This window comes from Anser anser (assembly GCF_964211835.1).
Source record: "Anser anser genome assembly, chromosome: 19".
Taxonomy (NCBI): domain Eukaryota; kingdom Metazoa; phylum Chordata; class Aves; order Anseriformes; family Anatidae; genus Anser; species Anser anser.
Genome location: NC_139740.1, coordinates 12,851,463 through 12,875,286, shown reverse-complemented (window position 1 = coordinate 12,875,286; position 23,824 = coordinate 12,851,463). Strand labels below are relative to the sequence as shown.

The following is a 23,824-nucleotide window of genomic DNA, read 5'->3' as shown; positions in this document are numbered from 1 at the left end:
GCTAAGAGCCATGCCATGTAAGCCAGGTAGGATGTTGTACCATTATTTTTGAAAAACATGCGGCTGATGACAAATTAAGCAGCCTCATACCGCTGGAAATCACTCACCTGGGAGCCGCGTTTCCTTTGCATGCTGGTGTGGGTTTGGATGCTGCGAATATTGCTTGTTTGTTTCCTGTTTGGACTCCCTCCTATCTGCACTCCATTTGTATGCATATTTTACATGTGTACAATTTATATCTATGTAAAATATACATATATACGTATGTAAAATAGCTTCTCTGATTACTTTGGTGAAGCAGTTGACCAAAACACATCCTTCGGGCACCTCAGGAGCACTCAGGGCAGCCTGCAGCCCGTGCCTTGCTGGATTTACAGGGTTGGCGCTGCTCCTGTGGACACGCTGGGCACTGCCAGCTGTGCCAGGGGCGTTTAAATGTCTTTTGGGGTCATGCACAGCACCTTCAGGCTCGGTGGTGGTAAGATTTTGCAGGCATCCTTCGGAGACCCGGCAGTGCGGGTGGGACAGGAGCAAGAAGCAAATCCAGACTTTCCTAAATTCTGCCCCGGCATGAATATCCAAGCCTTTTGGTAAGGTTTAGGCCAGCACCGCTGACGGAGGTCGGTGTTTGCACAGTTCAATTTTAGTCTCCTTATAGCTCACAGAACGAGGCAGGCCACTAAATTAGGTGCTCTGATTTACTGCTGAAGGGCTTCCCAGGCAGGCAATCTGGGCTCTAGCACTAGATGATGCATTTGCATCATCTTTATGCTTATATGCAGGCTTATTGATGCAAGCACATCATTTCCAGTAAATACGGAGTGTATTTTCTGTCTTACAAGCCATTGCTTCTGCTCTGGGGGATGGAACAAGAGTTTATAGACAAAACTACCCTGTAGCTGAGGATGCGCTCTGAGTTTAGCCGTTTACAGCAACTTATCTGATTAATTAAACCCCCAAAATTCCAGCCCGCCTGCTTTTTTAACAGCTTTGCTTTGTTTCTGTCCGGATGAAGCTACAGCAGTGAGCAGAGCTGGGAGGCAGCCGCAGCTTCTGCATGCTGTCCTGCAGTCCCCAAAAACCATGCGTGGAGCACAGAGGCTTTGTCCTCCCCAGCACCACCGGGCACACGGGATGTGCTGGCTCCAAACAGAAGTGGGACACGATGGGGAACTCGAGTTTTGCACGTAATTTGGTTCTAGCTGGCACAGTCTGTAGCAGCAATCCTTGGAGGAATTAGAAGAGCAGTTCTTCCAGTTTTGGATGCAGGAGGAGGCTTTTGTTGGTTGAGTACATCCATGCCTTCTTATTGCATGAGAAAACCATCCATGATCTACAGTATAAATGCTTTTTTTTTTTTTGTACTAGTGCTTTCTGGAAAGTGAAGGTACTCTCAGCAGAGTGATGGCACAGCAAGGCCTCCCAGCAGCCGAGGTCCCAGTCCCCAAGTCCCTGCCGCGGGGGACAGGCACAAGCGTGACCAGTGCACGAGCCAGCTCTGCGCACGAGAAAATAGGCCTAAACATTAACAGGCAGCAGGCAAGGAGCAGGACTCGAGTCAGCTCACGAGCAGGTGGTGAGTCCAAAGGAAAATGCAAACCAGAGCTCGGGTTTATCTGGGTTTGAATCTGAGCAGTTTCTGTGGCAGGCCTCTGCCTCTCAAAGGGCTCTGCAAAGCTTTGATAAAAAGAGAAGCAGTGAGGGAGCAGCTGCCCACCTGACGGTTCTGCATCGCTGAACAAAATCATTTGAGCATTCCAGGTTTTTTTTTTGCAAACTCTCTGCTGGCTGTGCGGAGCACTCGGGGCATGCGTGCTCCCTCCAGCCGTGACATAAACGTCACGGGGGACAGAAGGGACACGTCCACCACACCGAAACGAGAATAAGCTTCCAGCTCGGGCCATTTGTCTCAGATGCTGAACTCGTTCTTTTCTTTGAAAGCAGCGCAGGAAGGGCTGGGTACAACTCCCCGTTGATTGCCAGCAATAAAACCTGCTCTGACGTGGGCGTCTGCCTCCAGCCCTGCTCCACGGCCAGGTGCAGCAGGCACCGCGCAGCCCTTCCGCCAGCAGGCTGAGCAGGGACACGGCCCGAGTATTTACAAATGGCCCTTTGCAATTTTAACTCGTTTTTTTTTTTTTTTCTTTTTCAATTACAGGCTGAGGCACTGCCTACTCAAAGAAAGGAAATTCGGTTACTTCGTGCTTCCTTTCCGAAACGCATTGTGTGCATTAGGACTGCAGAGCACTGAGCGGCCGTTTCCGTAACATCCCGTGCACTGAATTCCCTGAGCGAGGGCCCGGCGGCCGTGCACGGCTTTCTGCAATTCACAAGATCCTTCAAAAAGAAAGCGGAAGAGGTGTCATCTGTGCCTGGTGGGGCACGGTGCTGCTTGGCACGCTCTGCGGCAGCCTCAGAGCTCCCCGCGCACGGGAGCCACGAGGGTGAGAAAAAATTCCCCCTGCTTCAGCACAAGCCAGCGGGCATTTGTGTACAAAAAACAAAGGGGGGACAGCGTAAACACAGGCAAAATACTGAGTTCAGGTGGTCAAGGTGCATTTGAAGATTGGAATTCTGCATTCCAAATCCAAACTCCACTTACGCCATGCAGGAACAGCGCAGAAGGAGCTGAGTGCCAGCAATCACGCTGCCGTTAGCCTCAGCGGGGCTGTGCCGGCCCCAAGTAGTGGCTTCTTTCTGCAGCACCCCGCTCAGCCTGTCCCCTCTGAACCCTCTGCTTCCCTGGGGACAGATACCAGAGGCTGAGGACAGACAGGCCAGGGGTGCGAAGACACATGGTGGGGCCGCGCCACGGCCAAGGACGGCAGCAAACTGCACCCCAAGCGTGGTCTTGGTGCGCCCCTGCTCATCTCCCCGCCTTTTCGAGAAGCTCAGCTCAGGCTCACGTCTGAATTATTTGTTGTCATCAAACTCACATAACTCAGTGGAAGCAACAACTCTTTCAACTGCAGCGTGTTTGCACTGAGCAGCGGGAAGAAACGTCCCAAAGTCTGAAACAAATGCGTAAATGTCTCTGCTCCCTAACGCTCGTGTCTCCAGGTGCGAACTCACCTCTTGTTTGTCACGGACTGTTTTGTACTGACGGAGAGAGGCTGCTGCAGAGGGAGAGCCTCGCCGTTTGAAGTAAGCAGAAACTAATTTCCATAAAAGAAAACAGAATCTGTACTGCCAAGCCTTCGCCCAGCCATTCGCGTGGTTTTGTTGCACGGTGCCACTACCTGGGTTTGGCTGCTTAGATCTTCACCCCAGTCAAACAGATGGAATCGCTTTCTTTTGTCTTCAAAGATCTTTTGCTAAGAAGTAAAAGCTGGAGAGGTTGCTGGTGAGCACTGTTTGCACTGAGCAGTGCCCATCCCCGCCTCAGATGCGGGCTCCTTTTGGTTTCGAACAAATTACATCACCCCTGCCTTTCTGCACCTACAAATGGAGATCGTGTTTGGGGCATTCGAACGTACGGGGCTGTTGGAAAAATTAATTCGGTAATGGTTTCAATGTGCTTTGAAGATGAAAAGCATTGCCCTACGTTAGGTGGTAACTGCTCTCCGCAGGCTCTCTCCCCGCTGTGGTTTGACTCCCTGGCACGGTCGGTGCCGCGCGGGGCTCCGGGGCTGTCCGGCTGCAGCAGCACCCGGTGCGAGAGGTGTCCCCTCTCTGAACACAAAATATATTGTGGGGGGTTATCTGCCCACGTGGCAGAGCCCAGGAGCTCCAAACTCTGCAGCTAGAACATAAATATGAGTGGTTAAAACTCTTCAAGCATAAAAAGAGACCACAACAAACATCAAAGTGACCAGAAGAATTCAGCCCCAGCCGGGCTTCTCTGCTATTTAATGCTAGTTGGATGACGATAAGAAGTTTGCTTTTGTTTTTATTTTTTTTTTATTGAAGCTCGAGTTATGCCAGTATATTTACTCAGTATTCATTAAGCAAAAGAAAGGGCATTTTTTTAAATTAGATTGCTTGTATCTACTGCTCTTTGTTAAGGTGGAAACAAGAAGAAAAATGTTTCCAGTTAAAACAAGCCTTTCAGATGGTTGTTGCTTTTTTTTTTTTTTTTTTTTTTTTTTCCTAAGGGATTGCTAGCATAGAGATCAGGTGGAATTTGATCATTTTGTGTGTGTGAGGTATCCCGAAAAGCCTGGCCCCTGTGCTGCCCGGCCCAGAGCCACACTGCTCTCAGAGGACACCTGGTGGAAGCAGCTTCTTCCTTCCCCCAAACCAACTCCCTAAACCAGCTCCCCAAAACCAGCTCCCCAAAACCTGTCCATCGCAGCCCATGGGATTTCTGCTGCTCTGGGGCTGGCGGCAGCGGGGAGCGGAGGGGAGGTGGGGAGAGGTGCCAGGGGTCCAGGGGGAACACGACAGGGAGCAAAACCTGCAGAAGGTACATGATGAGTTGTGGATATTTCCAGTCGGTGCAGGTAAAAGTGTGAATGCAAAGGCTTCTGCATGGCCATGCTAGCCACACCTGTAAACCGAGCTTTCTGCTTAAATATGGTGCTTTGAGGTCTTTTTTCTTCTTCCGGACATGGATGCAGACTCCTGATCTCAAGTAGCAATGTTGAGCCCAGGCTGTCATTACACTGCTGCACTTCAGTGCAGGCGTACACGATGCTCGTGCAGCTCCTCAGGTGCACAAACCCAGCTCTGGCAGAGGCTTCCAAGCGCTGGCTCCAAACATCCCCCACCCAACGCCGCGCTCTCCCGGGGGAGAGGCTGCTGCCCGCAGCCGGTGCTTGCTGGAGCACCGGGAGCTGCAGACACCCACGGCGTCCCTGCCGCAGCCCTCCGCGACACCCCTGCCTTCCCTTTGCAGCTCGGCCGCCCCCAGGAACTGGGAGGCAGATCGCTCTCGCCGTGCTGGGACCGTTCGGGCCTCGGCGTTTTGGATGTCCGAGCATCCCGTTGGGCAGCACGCGGCCGGGCATGGGCTAAGGCGAAGGCCTGGCCCGAGGATGGCGAGAGCGCTCGCCGCAGAGGGAAGGGCTCGGCGGGAGCCATCACGCGCCAGCGAGCCGCGGCGGGCGACGACACCCAGCCACAACTCAGCGTCTGCATGCAGGGCAGCGCTGCCAACGCTTTAATTCCATTTCTGATAACGCGAGCAGGCAGCGGAGCTCTCCCCGAGCAGGTAGGAAGCAGTGGCGTGGGATCAATCACGGCGGCTCCCTCTCGCCCCTAAACCCCCGGGGCGTGCTGAGGACACCCCGGCATCCCCCCAGCACCCCGTTTTTTTTTGGCTCTCCCCGCCTTCCGAGCGGCGGGGCGGCTCCACGAGGGGCTCCCCCGGGACCCCCCGGGGATGCGCGGTCGGGAGGCTCCGCTCCGCCCCGCTCCGCCCCGGGGCGGCGGCTACGGCACGGAACGGCCCCGAGCTGCGGCCCCGCTGCAAACGCGGCGTTCCCGGGCCGAGCCGAGCCGAGCCGAGCCGGGCCGAGCCGGGCCGAGCCGAGCCGGTGAGTGCCGGGGGGAGCGGGCATCCCCGCTGCGGGTGGAGGTGGGGGGCGGCGGTGGCTGCACCGGGGGGGGGGGGGTCGACCCCCGAGGTGGGGAAGGGGTATAACAAGGGGGGGGGAGGGAGGAGGGGAAAAAAGGAAAAAGAAAAAGGAAAAAAAAAAAAGGGAAAAAAAATGAAAAAGGGAAAAAGGGAAAAAAATAAAAAAGGGGAAAAAAAGGGAAAAAAAATAAAAAAGAAAAAAAAAAAGAAAAAAAAGAAAAAAAAAGAAAAAAAAAAGGAAGGAAGAGGAGGAGTTTTGCTGCACCTGTGCGCGTCATCGCTGTCTAGTAAATGCTGTGGCGTGTTTATTTCGTTCTGCGTTCTTTCCTTATGCACTGCTTATTTCATTGTGCACCGCGTATTGCGTTCCGCATTTGTTCGTGACGCGAGGGACCCGCTCGGGAAGGGGCCGGGGGGGGCCGGACCCCCGCAGGCAGCGCCCCCCGAGCTGGGGGATTTGCGCTGGGGGCTTTTGGGGGGCGCTTGGGGTCGCCAGCCCGAGAAACAGCTGCTTCCCTGGGGCTTCGGGCGAGGAAGGAAATTCAGCCCGGTTTTTATTTTTATTTTTTTTAATAAGCATAAATTTAGCATTTAGCTGAAATGGTGTAAGACCAGTAAAGAGCACATCTGGAGTTTTTCTTAAGTATCGTTTAAGCTATTGTCTTCTTTCAACGAGATCTTGTGCTCTTGCCTTTCTGCTGGTATTGCTGTTCACCGACAGACTTTGTTTTCCTGGAGCCACAGCTCAGTTGGCTGAGGCTCCCCCTTTTTTACCTAAGAAATAAAATCCAAATGTGACATGCAGCTGTCGAGCATAGAGGTTGACCCTTAAAGAGAATTGTGAGCTTGATGTCCAGGGAAGAGAGGGAAGCCTTCCTATTAGCTGATCGTCCTTTTCCCCCTGTAAGAAGCACAAGCATCTGCAGTGTGGAATTAAAGTATGAATGCAGTAATTTCCTTGAGATGCCCACGAGCAGTTGTGTTTCAGCCGCTTCTCCTATCAGCGCAAGGCCACAGGGAAGTGGCTAAATTGATGGGGACATTTGCAGGTTAAGAATCTTTTCATTTTGTCTATTGCACTTACTCAGATAAATGCCTTGGCAGCCTTTCTCTTTTCCTGTTCAGCCTACGTGTTCATTTTCCTGGCCTGGACTTTTTGGGGAGGCTTTTTCACCGAGCTGTGGTTCTTCACCATTCAAGTGCTGGTTCCTCAGCGTTCTCAGTAGCGTGTTACGTAGCCTCACCAGCTTCTTTGGAGATGGCAGATGTAGTACCAAGAAATGAATTAGCAATTTTAAAACGACTCTCCCTCTAACCTAAGCGATGTAAATTGAAGGATGGAAGCGTTCCAATGAAGATGTGGAATTGCTATTGTTGGTGTTGGTTTTTTTTTTTTGGTTTGGGTTCTCTTTTTTTTTTATTGATGGGTAGAAAATAATTAAAGAAGCAGCAAATGGCCTCGGTGGTTGAATGTGATTAAATCAGCTCTGTCAGTTTTCTGTATTTCATTAAAATAGTGAAGTGGGACTGAGGGAAGGGTTCGCTGCTTTAATGCAGCCGCGTAGCATTCGGTAAGGACCTCAGTGGAGCTTCTCCTCTTGTAAGTGCTCTTAAAATCTGCTCCTGAGAGCAAACAGTGGAAGTCCAGGCACTTAACAAAGAGTGTTGCGAGCAGAGGGAAGAAGCACTTTGGTTTTTATGACCTATATGCGACAGCTGCTCTTCTGGATTGTTTCTACATCTCTGCCGCCATTTTGCATTATTTTTTGGTTGAGGGTATCTAGAGATGCTGTATGCAATCTCCCACAAGGGTTAGTTATTAGCATAAGTTGGTATTTAAGCATTTCTTTTTTTTTTTTTTTTTAATCAAAGAAACATTAATTTTTAAAGTAGGTTCCCTGGGCTTTTACTGGAAGCACTCGAGGCGGTAGGCGGGCTCCCTTCCAAGGCATCAGTTTCAGCGCTGTGCTGGCGGCTCTCCTGCAGGTCCTTGAGCCGCTGGTGCCTGCTACAGCCACGGCCCTATGCAGGACCCCAACCCCACTGCTGCAGTCCACCTGCACTGAGCTTGAGGAAGGGGCACGCGGTAGGTTTGGTGGCAGCAGCTGGCTTTACCCCTCTTTTCTTATCGGATACACGTGCTCCGATGCCGCTGTCCGCGTATGAGCAGTTTGCTCGGAGTGTTTCAAGCTGAGCTGATGGCAGCAGTGCTGACATCTGAGCAACCTCATGTGTTTCTTCAGTTAGATGAGGCCAGCACTCCAAAAATAGATTTCCATATTAATATGCTGCTGAGGGAGGAAGCTTAAACCGTGTGTTGTCTGAAAGATAACAGAGAAAGCATGTCCTGCTTCAGAGCTGCTCCCAGCGTGCAGTCACCAAAAACAGGAGTCTGCTTGTTGGAGAAGTGTCGGTAACGAAAAAGCCTGGAATGCAGATAAATTCTTAACATTTAAGACTGGGTTTTGGGCGAAATGTTGAGAAAAGATGCAGTCGCTCACCTGTGGCCTGTAGGCATTGCAGCAGGTGGGACACGTGGAGCTGGAAGTGGTGGTGACAAGCTGCTTGGAGCAGCTCAGTCATCAGGCCTGGTGGAACCCTGCACCCATTCTGCTGTCGGTGCTGAGCAGCTCACGATTGTATTTCCACCTGCAGGTGAGGAGATGGAGAGGGACGTGCACGGAACCGTGACCCCGAGCCGCTGACGGCAGCCTGCTGGGGGTAAAGGCAGCTGCTCACCAGCTACATCTTGGTGGAACGGGAAGAGCAACTTCAATCGTCTTCAGTTTTTCCAAAAGCTCCCGTTCAGCACCAGTGCAGCGTGCAGCTGGCCTAATGAAAAGGTAAATTAGGAGAATAAATAGTGCTGGATCCGCTCCAGGAGTAAAAGGGGTTGCTCATGGTAAATTGAACAGTTAGCCTGGGGTGAGGTGTCTCTTGTTTTTTGATGCGTCGGTCTGGCTGGCTGCCCTCAGCTCCCATCTTGGACACAAGAATTATGTTCTGAGATAAGTACTTTTGTTTTTAATTTGTATGTCACAAAACGAAAATAAGCCCGGTTTGGCTTGGATCCCATGAGCTTGCGTAGAGCTGACCCTGCCTTTGGGTGGGGATCGCTCAGATGGCATCCCGAGGTCTCCCCCAGCCAATGTGCCCTCTTGTTGGAAATGAATACTATCAATCTCTTGATGTAGCAGGCATCTAACATACACGCTAGTGGACATTTTTAGAGATACTAAATGATGCAGCTGCCTGGCTTTTGCTTTTTAAATTATCTTGTTACTTCATGTTAGTTTGTTGTTGTTTTGTTGTTTTTTTTTTTCTTAAGACTTGAAAAATGGCACCAGATGCTCCGAGAGAAGCAGGAGTATGGAGGCAAACCAGAGCTCTCTTGTTCAAGAACTGGCTTGTTAAATGTAGGACAAAAAAAAGCAGCGTTCAGGTGAGCGGAGTGCTGGCTGGCTGCTGGCTGCCTGTCTGCGGTTATTCTGCACTGAAGTGGTTCCTGAGTCGAGGGCAATGCTCAGTTTTATTACAATATTTCTGAAGCTTCGTGGTCTGCTCTGAGTTTTGGTTTGAAATAGGCTTTTTCATAAAGAATTTCATGATCCTTTGGCTGGAAAATTTTCCCAAGAATATAAGCATTATGCAGAATATATCCTTGTATTAATAATGCAATCTCACTGCATTTTCAAAAACATTTGCACCGCTCCTAGAGGTCAGAACTGGCCAGGGTAGCAGGACTAGACCTCTCCAGAAGATTTTTCTATTGTAACTGTCTAGCCATTGCACAGGTGATGTGTACAATGAGTTTTGAGGTGAACAAGAGTCAGTACAATGTTTGACTAATTGTTTAATGGATTGTGGGTTGTTTTGTTTCTTTCCAAAGTGCATAAGCTTGCTGATATTTGAAGCATGCAGAATTATCCCTTTGTATCATAAAATGGCTTCTCAAGTTACCAATGCATGCGATTAAAATCCTGCTTCAGTGCCAGAGAAGGATTTGGCATTGAAATCACTGTTACACTGAGGACATTCAGGGAACTTTTCGAGAACGTTCAGGGAACTTTACAATCAAGTAATTAAGCCCACAGTCTCTTGTCTAAGCTTTGTATAACTCAGACAAATTATTGGTAATTCTTGTTTCTACAGCTGCTCTTGGAAGTTTTAATTCGTCTCTTCCTTCTTTGTGCAGGAGATCCTTTTCCCACTCTTCTTCTTGTTTTGGCTCATTCTGATGAGCATGATGCATCCGCACAGGAAGTACGGCGAGATCTCCAACACCAACCTCGGTACTCTGGACACCTCCATGCTGGTGAATTTTGTCGTCGGATACACGCCGCCCACCAGAATGGCCCGAGAAATCATGAAGAAGGTGGCTTTTGATAACTTCGAAGACGGTACTCGGAACTAAGCAGTTGTTTTTTCTGAATATATCTCACTCTGTGGCTTATGTTTAGAGAGGGAGCTCGCTCTTGCTGCTAATGATAAGATAAAAAGTGTTGCTTTTCCATCACAGATAGAGAACAGACTGTGAAGGCAGTTTTTGCTTTGTTGGCAAATGTTCTGGCACTGCCTCCTGCAAGTGGTTCCCATCCTCCTGTTGCAGACAATGAGTGTTTTATGGCTACAAAAAAGGGTTTCAGAGGGCCCAAATGCAGAGCGCAAAAAGCCCCTGAACCACCCTATGGCTGGTTACACCTGTCCGTGACATCCCAGTGCAAATTCAGGAGATGATGCTGTTCTGCAGATATTTTAGGTTGAGTTTTCTATCCCGTAGATGCTATCAAAACAACTTTTTTTTTTTTTTTTTAATGATGATTCCAATTAACACTCTCACCTTTTCTTTTGAAAAGTACATATATATATTTAAAGTGCTGTGCACAGCTGACACATCTAGTCGGAACTGATATATCCCAAACCATTCTGATGTATTTTTAGTTTGGTATCTTTCAATCTCTTCCTGGTGTTATTTGCACTTCAAAGGTACCGCTGAGAAGCAGCACAGCCTGATGCCTGCGTTTCATTACGGGTATCCTCATCTGCTTTCTGCCTTCGCAGTCCATCTCCCTTAAAAACTGCGGCTTCTCTTGGCATGCAGAGAGCTGCAGTCCTCTGCTGAAGTCGGTGGCAGAATACCCTCTTGTCTTAACACGTAGCCCTCTGCCCCAGTTAATCTGCCCGTCTTGAAACACAGTGGTACCCGAGGACAAAATGTTGGGCAGGTGGTGGAGATGTGGGGCAGGGAAGTTGCTGGAGCATGAAGGGTGGGGAGAAAGGACTGGGGGGAAAACTCAAGGGCCTTCAGAAGGGGAATTCACATTTCCCTTTATATTGCCCACCCCAGTACTGAGCTTCAGTCTTACAGGTTCCTGTTCAGGAAAATTCTTCCTTTACTAGGAGAAAAATACAGTTCTCTATATATCCCAAACCAAATAAATCATTAATGATTAGCATGGCTTTTTTTTTTTTTTTTTAATAAACAGTGTTGCACAGTTTTTCTTCCTGTTGCACCGTTACCTAAGTCAACATGATAATCTCTTCCATCTCACAGGCATCATCACGGAGGAATATTTAAGCGAAGAGGAGCTGCAAGAGGCCAGTGCTTTCAAACCCTCGAACTTTGTGGGCGTCGTGTTCAACGATGCCATGTCCTACCAGCTGAGGTTTCCCGATACGGTGGCTATGACTTCTGTGTACACGGAATCAAGAGGTAAACTATGCCTCGCTTATACATACTCCGTAAGGGGATGAACTGGAAAATCAGACCCTCTTTTTTCTCGGTTGGTTTGATAGTGTGTGTGTGTGTGTGTCTTTTTTTGGAAGCCGTTTCCACCTCTTAGAAGGTGCGGCCTCAAGCTGCACCGTCTTTATGTTGGGGCTGGGGCAGCTGCAAGTCCAGCTGCTTGCTCTTCAAAGCACCTTACTTACTCTGCAGCCAGTTGCTCCAACCTGCGGAAGGGTTGCGAATCGGTGACATACTGGAGCTCAGGATTTACAGCTCTGCAAGCCTGCATCGATGCGGCAATTATACAGGTCAGTCCGAACAGATAACGCAATGAAACCACTGGGGCTTGGCTCCGTGAGCTGCCTCAGTTCTGAGTTTTTTGCGATGTTGTGTATTAACTGTACAATGCCATACCAAAAATTAGCTTGAGTCCGACGAGCTGGCAGACTGCTTCACGTGTTTTGCCATATTTTATACAGAAATGTTCTTGTCCTGCTGAACAACACCGACGTTTGTCCTTGTGTCCAGATGAGCCCAATGCATCAGAGCGGGCATTAACTGCAGGGCTCGGTGGCAGGCACCTGTGCTGCTGCTCGGTGCAAGGCCGTGAAACCAGCCACAGCATTAAAACGGCTCTTCCTTTTCCTCGCAGCTGAGGACCAATCAATCTGTTTGGGAGCAGCTCGAGCTGACGAGAGCAACGGTTATGGGAGAGGCGGCGGTGGTGGAAATCGACAACTTTCCTCGCGCCATCATTTTAATTTACCTAGTAATTGCTTTCTCACCATTTGGATATTATTTGGCGATTCATATAGTGGCAGAAAAGGAGAGGAAGCTAAAGGAATTCTTAAAAATATTGGGACTTCATGATACTGCCTTTTGGTACGTGAGTATTTGGTATAGCCCATTCTTTAACGAAGAAATATAAAAAATAACACTTCCTAGTAAAACTGCTATCCTACCCTCAGTTTACCAATTGTATTCACTTAATCAAATTAATATTGCAGCAGCTTAAAGGTGAGGTGCTCTGCAAAGTCTAACACAGAGATGTGGTATCATAAAAATAGGAATGTTTCAGTAAATAACTACCAGAGTAATGCTGCTGCATTTATCCATACCAAGTAGCGCCAGATTTGGAGGGATTAAAGGAGTTGCAGCATGGTGTTTTTACGTAGTTTGCTTTTATCGTTGTCAGCACTTTGGCTCAGTAACTCCTTTCCTGGAGGATCAACAGGTAACACGCAGTCTTTCTTCGGAGCCTATCAGCAGCATTTCCCCAACACATAATTAAGCCAGTCTAACTCTATAATTTTAACGTGCCACGAAGAGCAGTCTAAACAACAAGTTTTAATTTGCTTTCTTACTGTGAGGAAATTTGTCGTACGTAGCACAAAGCAGTTGGCTTTGTGTGTTTTTTTTCCAAATAAGAGGACATACTAATTCAAAAACATTGATAATTGTAGTGATAAAAAGGGGTTTGCTTTCTGCTTCCCAGCAGTTGCCTACAGCAGTTTAGCATCGTGCCCCACTGCACCATGACAGCCAGCTGCGGCTGTCTTTTTTTCCTCCTGGTTGTTTTTGTTGTGTTTCTGTACCAAAGCCCTTTCCTGACGTTCGGTTCTGTTTTTCTGCGGTGCCTCCTTGGTGACAAACCTCATTTCCCACGGGTTGGATCCTTTGTGGCCGTGCTGGTCGGCTGCGGTAGCAGGCTGCACGTGTCGCTCTTGAGCATTGCGGATGTTGAGAAAAGTGTTTTACCTTTCTGCTTCGGGGACTCCCCGGGTGAAATGGGTGTGATCTGGTAATGCAGCTTCTGTAGGCCACTGGAAAAAAAAATCAGAAACATGTTTGGGAGGAAATGCGTTATTTTTACTACCTGCTTACAAACTGCATCTGTTTGCTGAGGTCAGAGTTGCTCACAGGCTTGCAACACCGCTGTCAAAAAGGGAAGGATTTTATTACCTGGCGCAGCTACTGGAATGACTAGTGTGTTAAATTTTAAATAGAAATTCTTTAATTATTGAAACCTACTGCTCAGTTACCCTCTTTTGGTTAAACTAGGAAATTAATCATGCAAGTTCAAAAAAAAAAAAAAACCTAAAAATCATGAATCGTCCAATTGTTCATCTTCTGGAAGCAGCGGGTGCTGATGTCTGTGCCCTGATGCTCAGAACAGTCTCAGGGACGTTTACAAGAGCCCTTTTCATTTAGGGGCTCTTGTTTTGTTGCAAGCCTGGCCTGTGGTGCAGCTGCCCGGAATGTGAAAGAATTGTAGTTTTAGCTGGTTTTGCATGTGAGTAGTTCAGGCTGCAAATTCATTCACTGCTTTCTGTTCCTTTTTTCCACTTTTGCTCATAGGCTTTCCTGGGTGCTTCTGTACACGAGTCTGATCTTCGTCATGTCCATTCTCATGGCGGTGATTGCGACGGCCTCCTCGCTCTTTCCCCAGAGCAGCGCCTTTGTGATATTTCTCCTTTTTTTCTTGTATGGCATCTCTTCAGTAAGTACACCTGGTCCTGCTGAATTTGGCCATCCCATCCACAGGTTTTATCCCCTCTGAACTTGTTCTCTCTACTAAACAGTCTGGAACAAACATCGCTTTCTTAGGGCAAGTGTAATGTTAAAGCCCTAAGTAACAGAGAATTGATTTATACAACAAATTGCATGTCTGAGTTCATAAACAAATATTTTTACATTGGTTGCTTATGATCTGTCACAAAAAAAAAGGGGGGGTTACTAACTGGAATGTACACACACACTCAGCAGCATGGCTCCCTATTTCTCTGGTTTCAGTTTCTTTTCTGTGCCATCACCTGGTATCTTTGGGAAATCTGTTGCTCATGACTGTCTGTTTTTGAAGGAACTTGGGTAAATGTTGTCGTGGCTGTACCAGGAAAATTGTTTGATTAGCAGAGGCAAAATGAAGCTGTGGTCTTTCTAATTTAATTTTCTATACCTTTTATTAATATATTTTTTAACATACTGCTCCTTTCTTTTTTAATCTGTTCTTAGGTATTCTTTGCACTTATGTTGACACCTCTATTTAAAAAGTCAAAGCACGTGGGTATAGTTGAGTTCTTGGCCACGCTGGCTTTTGGATTTGTGGGCCTGAATGTCGTCCTGCTGGAAGATTTCCCCAAGTCTTTCGTGTGGGTTCTCAGCCCCCTGTGCCAGTGCAGCTTCTTGATTGGTGTCGCACAGGTAAAGAACCTTCTGCTTGGACTGCAGCTTCGTAGTGCTCATTTGTCTTGCATCATTTTTGATAGGTAGTCATAGAGATATTCTTTAAAAGTTTTATTTATTTATTTAATAAGCAGATGGTGGGGAAAATGCATGCCTTAATAGCTTCCCGTGGCAATTTTAATATCAAGTAAAATACAGCGCACCATCAAGCAACTTTATTCTTTATGTTGTTGCTGTGATCTTGGTCACTTTTCGATTTTTTCTGTTGCTACATTCTGCACCCTTCTTGTTGTGCCTTGCCAAGCTGATACAATATGGGTGTGTAACATCTCGGTCCGTGCATATTTGTTGGCAGGTCATGCATCTGGAAGATTATGAAGATGGTGCAACATTCTCAAATCTAAGTCATGGTCCTTACCCACTCTTTATCTCACTTATCTTACTGGTGCTGGATAGCATATTTTATCTGCTTGTAGCTGTCTACCTTGATCAGGTTATTCCAGGTATGTTCATGAGAGAAATTGAACTGAACTGTGTTAATGTCATGAATTCCCAAAGTACTGAGCCCTCTGGCTGAAATCTCTGGTGGAGCTGGGTGTTATTTCTGAACTCCTGGGTCCTTTCCTCCTTCCCGCAGTGTTGGCATGCAGTGTTTGGTTTGATTCTAGCTGTGGAGAAGGGAGATGGTGCTATTCTTTGCAAGTAAAGTTTAAACTGTGACTCGGGATACTTTTAGCTGAAATAATTTATATTCTGTGAAACTGCGAGACGGGAGGAGGAAGTATTAGCATGCTTAGAATTGATGGTCTTTCTGTGTGGCAGCCAAACCTTGTCTCCATCTTTCTAAAAGGCTTCCTTACTAGGCTAGCTTGGGTCTTAGCCTTTGCAATTTGTTCATATGGGATAAAAAAAATGAAGACTACTTTGCCTGTTCCAAACCTTTCCTTGTGACAGCAGTAATTGAACATGAAACGTAGAATGAAATTGTTCCTTGTGTGACTAACGCCTGGGTTAAGCCCTTCCGCTGCCTTTGCCTGTGATCTCCATGGCTTTCTAGTGCATGTAGTTAAGTTACCGTTCCTTCAGCACTGGAGATTTTTCTCAGATAAGAAGAGATTTGCACATCTATTGAAATATTTAACAAATCCAGGACCTGCTAGCAGCACTGATGGAAACCATGGTTTAAATACAGATAATGTGGACTTGGCTGGTGTAGTCCCTCCAGAATTTGGATGTGGGCTGGCTCCTAAACTTTTAGCAGGATAGCTCATAGCTTTTATAGCCAAATCCCAAAAGCTGAGGAATATTTACAGTTATAGTTAAGAAGTTTTCTTTTTTCCTGTATTACCTAGGGGAGTATGGACTACGCCGATCATCATTTTTCTTTATGAAGCCCTCGTTCTGGTCAAAGCACAGAAAAAATTACAAGGAACTGTACGAGAGCAGCATCAATGGCAATTTAAGTTGCAGTGAGATGGTTGAACCTGTGCCTTCCGAATTTCAGGGAAAGGAAGCCATCAGGTATGATTCCTGCCCCACGTGCAGTTTAGCAGATCACCTGAGTCTCCGATGTTTAATTTGTAATTTCAAAACTACTTCTGTTTCTCTAATCTGCTGATTCAAATAGCATATGGTATGCATTGCGGAGAGTTCTCCGCACACGCAGCACAGCTAGTTTCCATATTCATTGAAGCCCCACCATCAGCTACATGGATGCTCTCCAAGGGTAAATCACTGGGCTTAAAGAAAGGGTTTGTTTGTGTATTGTATTCCTTCAGCTGGAGTCCTCTCAAAAACGGCCGGTTTTCCATTCCTTCAGCCTCACTGAGGCCGCGAGAGGCGTAAGTGATTGCAGATGCTGAAACGCCTACTCTGCTGGGAGAGTTTATTTTCTGGTAACGCACATTTGGGGAGAGAGAGCTGAATTCTAGGTTTCTGCGAAGGCTGTTATGTTCTCCGTAGACAAGAGGGGAACTTCATGGTGGTTTTACCAAGCAGTCATAGGCAAGAGGGTAAAACAAAACTGCGAAATAGATGTGCTTAGTCTCATCATTCACTCTTCATTTTGCATTGCCTGTTGTCTTGCACCCGGACTGTCTTGTGTTTTTAGTGTTTCTCAGATATTATTTTGAGAATCTTTCCTTTAGTTTTTGTTTTCATCACTGTCCAAATGCATAGCCTCACGTGAGCTGAGAAACTCTGTTTTCACTCCTCTTATGGCTCCACTAATCTCAAATGAGTTTTTGAGCTTAGTGACTAGAATGAGTGTTGTGCTGTCCGTGCTCTCCATGTCTCTTTGGGTGTCTGCCATAGGTTGAAGTTTTAATGGAAATGTTCACATGAGGATGCTGTGGTCATTTTTTGCCTTATTCATCTTTCCTGGACTCTTTCCATAGTGTCTCTCCACCAGCTCCCCATCATTCTCCCATTGTCTTTGCACATACAGGTTTTGTTGTCTTTTGTACCCTGTTGCACATCCCATTCTTCATACTTGTAATTTCATCCCCGACCTCATTTGCAAGGTGGTCAGGCTTCCAAAACCCATCCTTTACGTTGTGCCTTCAGGTAAACTGGTGTTTGGTTTTGGTGATGTTGGTTTTTTGTTTTGAAATGCAGTAGGGCTGGAAGGAAGGCTTTTACCTCTCAGAGAGAAAATACCTGTTGTCTTTTGCTTAATTTTGGTGGAGAACTGCCAGTAATCATGTTTTCAGAGTCTCATTATATTATTACCTCTTTTCTACATTGTGTCTATTGAATCTTCTGTCAGATTGTGAATTTACTGGGGAGTAGCCGTGCCCTTATCTAACTTGGGAAGCTTCTATTCTACTGTGTGAAAGAAACACTGACGTGAAATAATTCAGTCTGTCATTATAGGAAATGCCTAAGAAGGCAACAAGGAAAAGTTTTCTGATACCAGGGTGGAGATGATTAAGTTCTGTGACAGGATGTCCTGTCTCTTGCATTGCCTCTATGGCTCTTAGATGTGTTTTGTGCCACTTTAGCACAGTCGTCTTGCTGTGACTGTTGCAGCGTGTTGTACATTCAAAACGACATATAAAGATCCTAAAATAGCTTATAAAATGACATGTCTTCTTTCAGAATCAGCTGTGTTCAGAAAACATTCAGGAAAAAAGGGGAAACTGTGGAGGCTCTCAGAAGTAAGAACATTTTAGCTTTTAAGCTGCTTATCAGATGCAGAGAAGCAATAGCTGGATTGTTGAGTGATCTTTTTGTGTTTCAGTTTGGGCTTTTTGGTTTCTTTTACTGGGGGGGGACTTGGAGCGTGAATGCCAGACGTGCTTGTGTGCGCCTTTTCTCACCGTTTTGGCAGTGATCTATAAACCGGTGCCCCGGTAGAGGAGCCCTTCCCTCACTAAAGAAAGCCTGGTGACACTGTCTCCGTCACTTCTCCTCCTCCCCTGTCGTCAGGCGGCACGACCTGCCTGCCCCATCTCCCCAGCCCTCTCCTTGCCCCGTGGCATGAAGCCCCGTGCCGCTCATGGCCGCGGCCACCCCGCTGGTAGGCCGCAGCACAGCACAGAGGCCGGGCGTTCCTCCCAGCAGAGCGCAAGGCTTACCCCATATGTCAGTTTTTGAGTTCATCTCTCTGGCACAAACTCACTTGGGGTGCCACGAGCTCATCACCAACCTCTCCTCTCTCTCCTGTCCACCTCGTTGGCTAGACTTGTCCTTCGACATCTACGAAGGCCAGATCACGGCTCTGCTCGGGCACAGCGGGACCGGGAAGACGACGCTGATGAACATCCTCTGTGGGCTGTGTCCGCCGACAGACGGTGAGGCTTCCTGCTGCCGGGAGCTTTGGCCACCCTGCTTTTGAAAACCATTATCCCTTCTGATTATCTCAAGATGCACCAACTTTTTTCTCTGGATAATGTCTGAAAGAGTCTACTTGAAATTCATGCCCCTCTGTAACTACCCAGGCCAGCCTGCTTTCTGGCTGCCTGTAAAAAAAGAAAAAAAAAAAAAGTTGATTGTTTTGGGCTTTTTTCAGGGTTTGTCTCTGTCTATGGGCACCGAGTCTCTGAAATTGATGAAATGCTTGAAGTGCGGCGAATAGCAGGCGTGTGCCCCCAGTCCGATATCCACTTCGACATACTAACCGTGGAGGAGAATCTCTCCCTGTTTGCTGCAATTAAGGGAATACCTCAGAATGACTTGATACAAGAGGTAAGTCGCTTGGACAGCCTTATACATGCAGTCTTATGTGTTCATTTTTAACCTATACAGGACTATAACCCTACATTGCCCAGATGCTTCCTGAAGGCAGGTTTGGAGGGGAATATTACTTTACAGTACAGCAGATGGAGGCAGAGTACAGACAGACATATTTTCACAAGATTAAACTGTTCGTTTTTTTGTAGGAAACAAATGCATACAAAATATATAAAATCTTAGCATTAATTTGAATGCTAAAAATTGCAATCTGGTTTAAAAATAGCCTTGTTTTAAAATAATAAATCTGTTTCTTACATTTAAAGGTGCAGAAGGTGTTGTTGGATCTGGATATGCAGCCTATCAAAGACAATCAAGCTAAGAAGTTAAGTGGGGGGCAGAAGAGGCGGCTGTCGGTTGGAGTTGCTGTCCTTGGGAACCCGAAGGTGAGGGTGACTGAAGTGCTCCCAGCTGTGTGTTACTAACACACCTAAGTGATGATGTTTCTTCTCAAAACCAACTAATGCATTTAGCGTGTAAGATGCATAAGTTGATACTGTGAGCAACTGTTACTTTTTTCCCCCCTTATTTTTAGTTTTAAACAATCCAAGTAATTTTGGTTCAGTAGTCCAGCCTCCATGCCTGAAGGTGTTAATGCCTTAGTATTAGCTTAGTAGTAGCTGTGGATTTGATCTCTTTATGAAATAAAGAGCTGAGAAGCTTTATATTGTTCCTGGCAGGTAATATTTAGCCCCTAACAGCAAATCTGAGCAAGACTCTCCTGCAAGCAGCGCGAGCCCTTGGCTTGGGAGCAGAGCCACAGAGCTCTCTTGTGTTACAGATCTGTTATTTCTGCCCTGTAGGAACTGGGGCTGCTTTTAGATAAGTATTAAAAAAGGATACATCTGACAGTTCACTGGGATTTTAAAAGCATATATTTAAGCGTTCCTTAATAGACAGTCAATGCATAGCTAAATGTAATTGCACTTGAAATAGAATAAAACAGATTATGGCATTAACTTACTGAATGATTTTTCCATTTGTCACAACAGGAGATATGTTTATTCAAAACAAAGGGAAGATATGATGTCTCCTGTGTATTTTGAGCAAATAACTAGCAGGCTTCAAACCAAAAACCTGTGTCTGTCATTTAGATAGGATTTCTGAGGCTGCACCTTGCACACGGATATGGCTTTGCAAACACTTCTCCTTTTGCACAAAGGTTTTGCTGCTGGATGAGCCGACTGCAGGCATGGATCCGTGTTCGCGGCACATCGTCTGGAACCTCCTGAAAAACAGAAAAGCGAATCGCGTGACGGTTTTCAGCACTCACTTCATGGACGAGGCAGATATCCTTGCTGGTGAGACCTGCTGCGGCCCTGTCCGCGAGCGACGGTTGTGTTACCGAGCCTCGGTGGTGCTCCTGCAGCCAGGGATGCACCGCTACGTGAAGGGCTTACCTGGGTTCTGGGGCCCCTTGGCAGTCCTCTCACTCAAAGGGCCTTCTTGATTCCTGTTTCTAGATCGTAAAGCTGTGATTTCTCAAGGGATGTTAAAATGCCTTGGATCTTCTCTCTTTCTGAAAACCAAATGGGGAATTGGCTACCGCTTGAGGTATTCTTTTTGTGTGACTTCATCCGTCTTTGTTTTCTGTGCAAATCAGTAAGACAGCACCCCCACCCCAAGAAGGACCCTTTTATCATGCATGGTGCTCTGCAGGCTAATATTTCTGATCCGGGCATCAGGACAAAAGCTGCCTTTTTAAAACCAGTTTCTTGTGTGTTTCTTTTCATAGCATGCACATCGATGCCTATTGCAACACAGAAGCTACAACCTCGCTGATCAGACAGCACGTACCCACAGCCAGCCTGCTCCAAGAGACCGACCAGCAGCTCGTGTACACCCTGCCACTCAAGGACATGGACAAGTTTGCAGGTATTGGTGCAGGGTGGGATGGCCATCGAAGGGAAATCCATCAAGCATGGCTGTAGCCTGCAGTACTTGTCAAATGGTCGTTTCTGCCTTTGTGCATTTATACATGCTCCTTGTTGGGCTGTGGTTTGGCTCAAGATCAGTCAGTGAGGTCTTTGCTTTAGCTCTCACCAGTTTCTCAGGCGAGTGAGGACCTTGTTGTGTTCCTCAAGGGGCTGTGGTGCAGATGCTGAGGAGATGCCTGTAGCAGAAACGTGAAAAGACCCTGTTGTCCAAGAGTCCCGTTGTCTGGCACAAGCATCTTCTTACTGCAGAACATTTCAGTGACCAGGGCTGGCCTCCAGCAGGAAGCTGAAAAGTCCTACAATAATCCCCCTTGTTGTGAGCCACAAAGAGCATTGTGGCCCTGCATTGAAATTCACTGTTGAGAGAAAGAGAGTGTGGAACAAATGTGTTAGTTTCACTAGATGGCAGCAATTATCTGATTTTAATTGTACACAGCGCTCCTTGTTTGTTTCCCAGCAGAAAATGGAAGAAACAGTGTGTCCTTTTCACTATTGGAAAGGCTAAGGGGGAATCAATATGGATGTGATTGCAGCTCATATTTCATAAATGCCCTTTTCCCGTTACACTTAACCAGTTAATAATTTATTAGCTTTACCTTTAGCAGTCACTGTGCATACTTCTGAAAAAGAAGCATCTTTATGCAAGATTGATTCAATTCCCCCAAACTGTTTTTAGGAGAAGCTGAGGTTAGGATGTGCCTCTGCAGCGGAAGCAGGAGCAACTGGGGAGACCTGGCGAGTGTTGTTGGGTGTCCAGCAGCTCTTCCCATTTTATGAGTTTGTGTTTCCCTTCAGTGTGGCATTGGCTCTGAAGTTACTCGTTTTGTCAAGTGCTTCGCTTCATAGGCCTGGCAAGAGCCTGGTAGTGGTTTTTACCCTGAGGCACTAATAAGCGCGCTCTCTCTGTACCTAATTTTGGTCACCAAGCTGCACATATCATCCACGATCCCCTGCGTAATTAAGCAGACTTTACAGATCTGGGTGACTTTTTTTTTTTTTGGAATGTGCAATTATTCTTTTTTTTTTTTTTTGGTAAAATATCTTTGTACCTGGGCACAGATCTAGGTGGGATGAGGTGTCCTGCAGTGCTGTGCCCAGGAGAGGGGCTCTTGGAGCCAGCCAGGAGGCAGTGCTGAGCTCAAGAGGATGCTGATTTCTTGCACCACACACCACGTTTCCCTGCCTAACCACACAGGATGAAAAGTGCTGTGCTAAAATGAGCCTGTCCCCACCTTGGTTCTTGTGCCATAACCTGTGTTCTTCAAGATGAGGTAGCCACATTTACGTAGCCACATTTACACACTACGGTCTGAAGGCCTAAGGGAAGCGGAGTGCATCTGGCTTGCTTGAAGGTCTCTCAGGAGGACGCTGTGATCCTGTCCCAGAGCAACCAGTGTGCTTCACTTCTGTCTGCAGGCTTGTTTTCTGATCTCGACACCCATTCCCATTTGGGCGTTATTACTTACGGCGTTTCCATGACGACTCTGGAGGATGTCTACCTGAAGCTGGAAGTTGAGGCAGAAATCGATCAAGCAGGTGGGGCAGCCCATGGTGTTTCCCGTTCTCCCTCATGTTTGGTTTAGTATGAGGTCGTGTAGATGTGGCTGTGCCACGTCGCTGCTAGGAGGCTTGCTGTGGAGGTAAGAATTAAAAACGCCTCACAGAGCGCTGTGTCTGGCAGCACAGGGCTCCACAGGCCTCACGTTATCCTAGGTTTTTGAAATATTTATCAGGAAAAACACACACAAGCTGTGAGCTGGGTGGGGAGAAATTCTGGGAGGATCAAGAGAAAAGGTTTTTTCTGGCTGTCTCTGCAGCAATTTAATTTTCATACAGTGTACTTACATCTCACTTCTTCGCTTCACAGCTGCACTTCTTATGTCTATCTTACTATAATGTGCTCCATTTACCTCATGGAGCTTACTTTCAAGAAATTCATGACATAAAATTTATTTCCAGCCTTCTAGGTGAGCAGTAATATTGGTAGCCTGCACCTAAGGCTGAAGCTGAGCTTGTCTTTCTTCCCTTCCTTTAAATTTCAGCCATCTGGAAAGCTGGGACCGCCGACTGTTACTCCAGAGCTGATCAGATCTTCTGATGTCAGCTGTGAAGGGTTGAAGCTGCCTTTATCTTTATAGAGCTTTTTTGCAATGCAGAGTAGTAAACTATCCGTGCTGCAAAGTTTTTGAGTGGGTGTAAGGGGGTTTAACAGCTGAGTGTGCTGATGCTGAGTAACGCAGGTATGTGCCTGGGCTGATGTAGTGGAGCTGGAGCAAGGCTGCACCGTCTGAGTGCTTGTAGGCTGTCAGTTTTGTTCTCCCCAGGGAAGAAATTTGTACCATCTGCCTTCAGTGTCTGATCTGTGTGCTTTGGGGTACATTAGTATCATTGAACTTGGGGCTAAATTGAGAGCCGGGGTGGGACGAGGTGGTTTCTCAATAGCAGGGGCCAAGAATGGACTGCAGCCGAGCTTCCTCCAGGCCTACGATCTGAAACCACATAGCTCTGTCAGAGCAGTCCAGTCCATACCCTTTTGCTCTCTTCTGTTCCAGATTACAGCGTGTTTAATTCCCAGCAAGTGCAGGAGGAGGCGGACACAAAGTCGCTCGACGACATGGAGCAGAGCCTCCTGATGCTCTCGGAGACCAGGTCGCCCCCGATGAGCCACGCAGCCCTGTGGAAGAAGCAGGTTTCCACCATAGCGAAAGTTCACTTCCTTAGTCTCAGGCGAGAAAATAAATGTGTCAGAGTGATGTAAGTGTTGAGGCTTTCTGGTATGTATACCAAAATCTCAAAACCTGCTTGAATGACACCGGAGAAGTGGCAGGATGAGATTTATTTATTGTTTGTAGTTACATTTAAACATAACCAAGTGTGAGGTTATTCATTGCTGTTGAATAGCTGCATTTTTGAGGTGGGGGAGGTGTTGTTTTAACTGACGTGCACATAAACTGGGCCTGCGTTTGCTGAATTTTAATAAAACCGAACCTTTTCTTTCTTTCAGGTTGTTGCTTTTTCTGATTTTCCTTGTAGTTCAGATTTTGTTGTTTCTCACGCACCACTACATCAAAAATTCAATAGCTCCTGTCAGACTCTCCCCGGATTTGTACTTGCTGAAGCCCGGGGAGGAATATCACAAGTACAGGAGTCGGCTGCTGCTGCAGAACTCCACAGGTAGGAGAGGGAAGGAGCTCTGCAGGGCTGGCTGCTGGCTGCTGCATCCGC

General features: G+C 47.1%; 1 protein-coding gene across 1 annotated transcript in view; it reads left to right on the top strand.

The window, feature by feature from the left end:
- The first annotated feature begins 5,339 nt into the window (after positions 1-5,339).
- The window catches only part of ABCA5 (ATP binding cassette subfamily A member 5), a 32,323-nt gene continuing 13,838 nt past the window's right edge, over positions 5,340-23,824 (top strand). The window contains exons 1-21 of the mRNA XM_083805217.1: positions 5,340-5,477; positions 8,174-8,361; positions 8,847-8,960; positions 9,714-9,918; positions 11,073-11,231; positions 11,457-11,554; positions 11,899-12,128; positions 13,605-13,746; positions 14,259-14,447; positions 14,785-14,932; positions 15,782-15,950; positions 17,529-17,587; positions 18,113-18,223; positions 18,442-18,617; positions 18,929-19,048; positions 19,825-19,963; positions 20,126-20,216; positions 20,398-20,537; positions 22,016-22,135; positions 23,152-23,353; positions 23,604-23,773. Coding sequence (XP_083661343.1) covers positions 8,856-8,960; positions 9,714-9,918; positions 11,073-11,231; positions 11,457-11,554; positions 11,899-12,128; positions 13,605-13,746; positions 14,259-14,447; positions 14,785-14,932; positions 15,782-15,950; positions 17,529-17,587; positions 18,113-18,223; positions 18,442-18,617; positions 18,929-19,048; positions 19,825-19,963; positions 20,126-20,216; positions 20,398-20,537; positions 22,016-22,135; positions 23,152-23,353; positions 23,604-23,773 — 2,773 coding nt within the window. The 5' untranslated portion in view covers positions 5,340-5,477; positions 8,174-8,361; positions 8,847-8,855. The remainder of the gene's footprint in view (positions 5,478-8,173; positions 8,362-8,846; positions 8,961-9,713; positions 9,919-11,072; positions 11,232-11,456; positions 11,555-11,898; positions 12,129-13,604; positions 13,747-14,258; positions 14,448-14,784; positions 14,933-15,781; positions 15,951-17,528; positions 17,588-18,112; positions 18,224-18,441; positions 18,618-18,928; positions 19,049-19,824; positions 19,964-20,125; positions 20,217-20,397; positions 20,538-22,015; positions 22,136-23,151; positions 23,354-23,603; positions 23,774-23,824) is intronic.